This window comes from Coregonus clupeaformis, unplaced genomic scaffold (assembly GCF_020615455.1).
Source record: "Coregonus clupeaformis isolate EN_2021a unplaced genomic scaffold, ASM2061545v1 scaf0261, whole genome shotgun sequence".
NCBI classification, from domain to species: domain Eukaryota; kingdom Metazoa; phylum Chordata; class Actinopteri; order Salmoniformes; family Salmonidae; genus Coregonus; species Coregonus clupeaformis.
This window is the reverse complement of record NW_025533716.1, coordinates 455,784-463,468: the sequence shown is the minus strand read 5'-3', so window position 1 is coordinate 463,468 and position 7,685 is coordinate 455,784. Positions and strand designations below refer to the sequence as shown.

The following is a 7,685-nucleotide window of genomic DNA, read 5'->3' as shown; positions in this document are numbered from 1 at the left end:
CAGTTTAGCTGGCTAGCTAGCTAGTTAGTTTTCAAATTTCTCTCCGCAACCAGTTCTTATTGTTTATCTCAATTTCGACTACTGTAAGAATCTTGAATTCTGACAATAACTAAATAAAGGGAGTGGTTGATTCAACCAGTCGTAGTTATCAATATTCTAACTGCCTCCTTTGAGCTGCCATTGTTGGCTATCACAACTGAACGTAGGCTAGCTCAGACAGAAAGACGGACAAAGATCAGATTAGCCCCACTGCACTTCGGACTTAACTTGAAAAATAAATGCACTGTCACAAGTGATTTTAGCTATAAGGATTTAGCTACTAGATATAATAAGTGCATTGAATGATTTCAGAAAATAGTTGACCAGATTTATATGGCAAAGTTACCATTTAAATATCAACCATTATCAATATCGTTATTTTGTAACTGCAACAACAGAATTCATAGACCTATTTTATTCAAATGAATTAAAATGTAACTTTGTATTGTTATTGCTTTGCTTCGCTAGATGATCTATATGAATGATTTGAACCACATATCCTTATTGTGGCTTATTCCTCAATGTACATTTTTGCTTTTACTATTTTGTAAGAAACCAATTGTTATTGTCTGTCTAGTCCTTTGTCTCCTTTTGTCAAAGTAAATTCAGAGCTAGTGTACCAAATGGGACCCTATTCCCTATATAGTGCTCTACTTTTGATGTGAGCCTTGGTCAAAAGTAGTGCACTATGTAGGGAATAGGGTGCCATTTGGGATATACAGAGTCGTGGCGATGGGAACCCTGCTGGTGGTAACTAGCAGAGGGGGTTGTCAGAATATTTTGGAGGACCACGATTTCCTTTGTGGGAGATGACCGTCACCCAGTGGTCAACTTGTGAATAACACAGCAAAACTGAAGGTTACATTAGAGAGAATGGGCAGATTAGGGTGCCTCCCAAAGAGCACCCTATTTAGTGCACTACTTTTGACCAGGGCCCATACTCCCATACTATGGACCCTGGTCAAAAGTATTGCACTATATAGGGTGCCATTTGGGAGTGAGATTTATTGGTGTTGCACTGTCTGCAACACTGGGTTTAGTTCAGCTAATCTACTAGTTTATCAATGCTTATTGGATTGATGATTTGTTAATTAGTAGAATCAGAGGTGTGTGTTAGCGAGCTGGAAGAAGGAAGAGAAGCCTGTCACCTTGGCTGGTGCTCCTCAGATCAGGACCAGGGTTTGTGAACAACACCCAATGTTGTACAGTGTAGACTGCAGTATTGCTTAAATGAATTATACATAAATAAATAGACCTAGGTCATTATTGTGTAATTAAGCAATAAGGCCAGAGGGGGTGTGGTATGTGGCCATATACCACAAACCCCCGAGGTGCCTTATTGCTATTATAAACTGATTACCAGCGTAATTAGAGCAGAAAAAATACATGTTTTGTCATACCTGTGGTATACGGTCTGATATACCACGTCTGTCAGCCAATCAGCATTCAGGGCTCAAACCACCCAGTTTAATACTACTTAGTAAATACTTGGTTACTTCTGTGCTGTAAGATAGTGCTACTGTAATACTGCACCTAGTATGTAGACTAGCTACAATGGGGGAAAAAAGTATTTAGTCAGCCACCAATTGTGCAAGTTCTCCCACTTAAAAAGGTGAGAGAGGCCTGTAATTTTCATCATAGGTACACGTCAACTATGACAGACAAATTGAGATTTTTTTTCTCCAGAAAATCACATTGTAGGATTTTTAATGAATTTATTAGCAAATTATGGTGGAAAATAAGTATTTGGTCACCTACAAAAAGCAAGATTTCTGGCTCTCACAGACCTGTAACTTCTTCTTTAAGGGGCTCCTCTGTCCTCCACTCGTTACCTGTATTAATGGCACCTGTTTGAACTTGTTATCAGTATAAAAGACACCTGTCCACAACCTCAAACAGTCACACTCCACTATGGCCAAGACCAAAGAGCTGTCAAAGGACACCAGAAACAAAATTGTAGACCTGCACCAGGCTGGGAAGACTGAATCTGCAATAGGTAAGCAGCTTGGTTTGAAGAAATCAACTGTGGGAGCAATTATTAGGAAATGGAAGACATACAAGACCACTGATAATCTCCCTCGATCTGGGGCTCCATGCAAAGATCTCACCCCGTGGGGTCAAAATGATCACAAGAACGGTGAGCAAAAATCCCAGAACCACACGGGGGGACCTAGTGAATGACCTGCAGAGAGCTGGGACCAAAGTAACAAAGCCTACCATCAGTAACACACTACGCCGCCAGGGACTCAAATCCTGCAGTGCCAGACGTGTCCCCCTGCTTAAGCCAGTACATGTCCAGGCCCGTCTGAAGTTTGCTAGAGTGCATTTGGATGATCCAGAAGAGGATTGGGAGAATGTCATATGGTCAGATGAAACCAAAATAGAACTTTTTGGTAAAAACTCAACTCGTTGTGTTTGGAGGACAAAGAATGCTGAGTTGCATCCAAAGAACACCATACATTTACATTACATTTACATTTACGTCATTTAGCAGACGCTCTTATCCAGAGCGACTTACAACCTGGCGTTGCAAACGCCACGCTCTATCAACTGAGCTACATCCCTGCCGGCCATTCCCTCCCCTACCCTGGACGACGCTGGGCCAATTGTACGCCGCCCCATGGGTCTCCCGGTCGCGGCCGGCTGCGACAGAGCCTGGATTCGAACCAGGATCTCTAGTGGCACAGTTAGCACTGCGATGCAGTGCCTTAGACCACTGCGCCACTCAGGAGTTAGGCTAGGGCCATACCTACAGTGAAGCATGGGGGTGGAAACATCATGCTTTGGGGCTGTTTTTCTGCAAAGGGACCAGGACGACTGATCCGTGTAAAGGAAAGAATGAATGGGGCCATGTATCGTGAGATTTTGAGTGAAAACCTACTTCCATCAGCAAGGGCATTGAAGATGAAACGTGGCTGGGTCTTTCAGCATGACAATGATCCCAAACACACCACCCGGGCAACAAAGGAGTGGCTTCGTAAGAAGCATTTCAAGGTCCTGGAGTGGCCTAGCCAGTCTCCAGATCTCAACCCCATAGAAAATCTTTGGAGGGAGTTGAAAGTCTGTGTTACCCAGCGACAGCCCCAAAACATCTCTGCTCTAGAGGAGATCTGCATGGAGGAATGGGCCAAAATACCAGCAACAGTGTGTGAAAACCTTGTGAAGACTTACAGAAAACGTTTGACCTGTGTCATTACCAACAAAGGGTATATAACAAAGTATTGAGAAACTTTTGTTATTGACCAAATACTTATTTTCCACCATAATTTGCAAATAAATTCATTAAAAATCCTACAATGTGATTTTCTAGATTTTTTTTTTTCATTTTGTCTGTCATAGTTGACGTGTACCTATGATGAAAATTACAGGCCTCTCTCATATTTTTAAGTGGGAGAACTTGCACAATTGGTGGCTGACTAAATACTTTTTTCCCCACTGTATGATCTAGCATCTCTATGTATCTCTAGGTTTTATCAGTCTAGTCCGGCAGTCTACGGCCCTAGCCTGTGTTTTATCAGTCTGGCAGTCTACGGCCCTAGCCTGTGTTTTATCAGTCTAGTCCGGCAGTCTACGGCCCTAGCCTGTGTTTTATCAGTCTAGTCCGGCAGTCTACGGCCCTAGCCTGTGTTTTATCAGTCTAGTCCGGCAGTCTACGGCCCTAGCCTGTGTTTTATCAGTCTAGTCCGGCAGTCTACGGCCCTAGCCTGTGTTTTATCAGTCTAGTCCGGCAGTCTACGGCCCTAGCCTGTGTTTTATCAGTCTAGTCCGGCAGTCTACGGCCCTAGCCTGTGTTATAATATACTGTTATATTATATAACTTTTCTCTGTCCAGGTTTAATTTGTTGAGGCAGGATGACTGGGGCAGAGGTCTACAGCCCTGTTAACCCCTCCTGCCCTGCTTCCTTAGGATGTTATTATACCGCTTCCCCCGTAGGTAATAGAACATATTACTGTAATACCATTATAATAAGGCTGAGCTATTTCCTCTGTCAAGGCTTCATCTGTGTAACCAGGCAGGATGGCGGGGGCAGAGGTCTACGGCCCTGTTAACCCCTCCTGCCCTGCTTCCTTAGGATGTTATTATACCGCTTCCCCCGTAGGTAATAGAACATATTACTGTAATACCATTATAATAAGGCTGAGCTATTTCCTCTGTCAAGGCTTCATCTGTGTAACCAGGCAGGATGGCGGGGGCAGAGGTCTACGGCCCCTGTTAACCCCTCCTGCCCTGCTTCCTTAGGATGTTATTATACCGCTTCCCCGTAGGTAATAGAACATATTACTGTAATACCATTATAATAAGGCTGAGCTATTTCCTCTGTCAAGGCTTCATCTGTGTAACCAGGCAGGATGGCGGGGGCAGAGGTCTACGGCCCTGTTAACCCCTCCTGCCCTGCTTCCTTAGGATGTTATTATACCGCTTCCCCCCGTAGGTAATAGAACATATTACTGTAATACCATTATAATAAGGCTGAGCTATTTCCTCTGTCAAGGCTTCATCTGTGTAACCAGGCAGGATGGCGGGGGCAGAGGTCTACGGCCCTGTTAACCCCTCCTGCAAGATCATGACCTTCAGGCCCACCATGGAGGAATTCAGAGACTTCAACCAGTACCTGGCCTACATGGAGTCACAGGGGGCGCACCGTGCTGGCCTTGCCAAGGTGTGTGTGTGGGGAGGGGAGTGTGTGCCTGAGAGTAGGACTGGAAGTGTGTTTGGTGTGTGTCTGATCGGGAAAGATGAGAGCACAACCTATGTGTGTGCTAGTCTGAGTGTAATTTGGGGATTATCAGTCTCTCTCCTCTACCTGTCTCCAGGTAATAACCCCCCATCTCTCCTCTACCTGTCTCCAGGTAATAACCCCCCCATCTCTCCTCTACCTGTCTCCAGGTAATAACCCCTCCCCCCCCTCTCCTCTACCTGTCTCCAGATAATTAGCCCTCCTCTCTCCTCTACCAGTCTCCAGGTGATAACCCCCCCCTCTCCTCTACCAGTCTCCAGGTGATAACCCCCCCCCCCCCTCTCCTCTACCTGTCTCCAGGTGATACCCCCCCCTCTCCTCTACCTGTCTCCAGGTAATAACCCCCCCTCTCCTCTACCTGTCTCCAGGTAATAACCCCCCCCTCTCCTCTACCTGTCTCCAGGTAATAACCCCCCTCTCTCCTCTACCAGTCTCCAGGTAATAACCCCTCCCCCCCTCTCCTCTACCAGTCTCCAGGTAATAACCCCTCCCCCCCTCTCCTCTACCTGTCTCCAGATAATTAGCCCTCATCTCTCCTCTACCAGTCTCCAGGTGATAACCCCCCCCCTCTCCTCTACCTGTCTCCAGGTAATAACCCCTCCCCCCCTCTCCTCTACCTGTCTCCAGATAATTAGCCCTCATCTCTCCTCTACCAGTCTCCAGGTGATAACCCCCCCCCCTCTCCTCTACCTGTCTCCAGGTGATAACCCCCCCTCTCCTCTACCTGTCTCCAGGTAATAACCCCCCCTCTCTCCTCTACCTGTCTCCAGGTAATAACCCCCCCCTCTCCTCTACCTGTCTCCAGGTAATAACCCCCCCTCTCTCCTCTACCTGTCTCCAGGTAATAACCCCCCCTCTCTCCTCTACCTGTCTCCAGGTAATAACCCCCCCCTCTCTCCTCTACCTGTCTCCAGGTAATAACCCCCCCTCTCCTCTACCTGTCTCCAGGTAATAACCCCCCTCTCTCCTCTACCTGTCTCCAGGTAATAACCCCCCCTTCTCCTCTACCTGTCTCCAGGTAATAACCCCCTCTCTCTCCTCTACCTGTCTCCAGGTAATAACCCCCCTCTCTCCTCTACCTGTCTCCAGGTAATAACCCCCCTCTCTCCTCTACCTGTCTCCAGGTGATAACCCCCCCCTCTCTCCTCTACCTGTCTCCAGGTAATAACCCCCCCCTCTCCTCTACCTGTCTCCAGGTGATAACCCCCCTCTCTCCTCTACCTGTCTCCAGGTGATAACCCCACCTCTCTCCTCTACCTGTCTCCAGGTGATACCCCCCCTCTCCTCTACCTCTCTCCGGGTGATAACCCCCTCTCTCCTCTACCTGTCTCCGGGTGATAACCCCCCCCTCTCCTCTACCTGTCTCCAGGTGATAACCCCCCCTCTCTCCTCTACCTGTCTCCAGGTGATAACCCCCCCTCTCTCCTCTACCTGTCTCCAGGTGATAACCCCCCCTCTCTCCTCTACCTGTCTCCAGGTGATACCCCCCCCCCTCTACCTGTCTCCAGGTGATAACCCCCCTCTCTCCTCTACCTGTCTCCAGGTGATAACCCCCTCCTCTCCTCTACCTGTCTCCGGGTGATAACCCCCCTCTCTCCTCTACCTGTCTCCAGGTGATAACCCCCCTCTCTCCTCTACCTGTCTCCAGGTGATAACCCCCCTCTCTCCTCTACCTGTCTCCAGGTGATAACCCCCCTCTCTCCTCTACCTGTCTCCAGGTGATAACCCCCCCCTCTCTCCTCTACCTGTCTCCAGGTGATAACCCCCCCTCTCTCCTCTACCTGTCTCCAGGTGATAACCCCCCCTCTCTCCTCTACCTGTCTCCAGGTGATAACCCCCCCCTCTCTCTCTCCTCTACCTGTCTCCGGGTGATAACCCCCCCTCTCTCCTCTACCTGTCTCCAGGTGATAACCCCCCTCTCTCCTCTACCTGTCTCCAGGTGATAACCCCCCCCTCTCTCCTCTACCTGTCTCCAGGTGATAACCCCCCCTCTCTCCTCTACCTGTCTCCAGGTGATAACCCCCCTCTCTCCTCTACCTGTCTCCAGGTGATAACCCCCCCCCTCTTTCTCTCCTCTACCTGTCTCCAGGTAATTCCTCCTAAGGGCTGGCGTCCTCGGTGTAGCTATGATGATATTGATGACCTGGTGATCCATGCTCCTATACAGCAGATGGTTGCTGGTCAATCAGGCCTGTTCACTCAGTACAACATCCAGAAGAAACCCCTCAGCGTTAAGGAGTTCAGACGCCTCGCCAACAGTGACAAGTCAGTAACTACACACACGCACACGCACACACACACGACAAAGACAGAGGCACAGTAAACAAACAGACAAACAAACAACAGCGACAAGTCAGTCTGAGAAATCAAGATCCTTTTCATGTCTGAAACCCTATGGTTTCACCTGTTGTCTGTCTGGGTAGTCTATAGAACAGATCTATGGTTTCACCTGTTGTCTGTCTGGGTAGTCTATAGAACAGATCTATAGTTTCACCTGTTGTCTGTCTGGGTAGTCTATAGAACAGATCTATAGTTTCACCTGTTGTCTGTCTGGGTAGTCTATAGAACAGATCTATAGTTTCACCTGTTGTCTGTCTGGGTAGTCTATAGAACAGATCTATAGTTTCACCTGTTGTCTGTCTGGGTAGTCTATAGAACAGATCTATAGTTTCACCTGTTGTCTGTCTGGGTAGTCTATAGAACAGAGGGGTAGTCTATAGAACAGAGGGGTAGTCTATAGAACAGAGGGGTAGTCTATAGAACAGAGGGGTAGTCTATAGAACAGAGGGGTAGTCTATAGAACAGAGGGGTAGTCTATAGAACAGAGGGGTAGTCTATAGAACAGAGGGGTAGTCTATAGAGCAGAGGGGTGGTCTATAGAGCAGAGGGGTAGTCTATAGCACAGAG

At 47.8% G+C, this 7,685-nt stretch overlaps 1 protein-coding gene across 1 annotated transcript in view; it reads left to right on the top strand.

Moving 5' to 3' along the window:
* Positions 1-4,319: 4,319 nt before the first annotated feature.
* The window catches only part of LOC121551904 (lysine-specific demethylase 4C), a 36,873-nt gene continuing 33,507 nt past the window's right edge, over positions 4,320-7,685 (top strand). The window contains exons 1-2 of the mRNA XM_045214469.1: positions 4,320-4,700; positions 6,868-7,043. Coding sequence (XP_045070404.1) covers positions 4,557-4,700; positions 6,868-7,043 — 320 coding nt within the window. The 5' untranslated portion in view covers positions 4,320-4,556. The remainder of the gene's footprint in view (positions 4,701-6,867; positions 7,044-7,685) is intronic.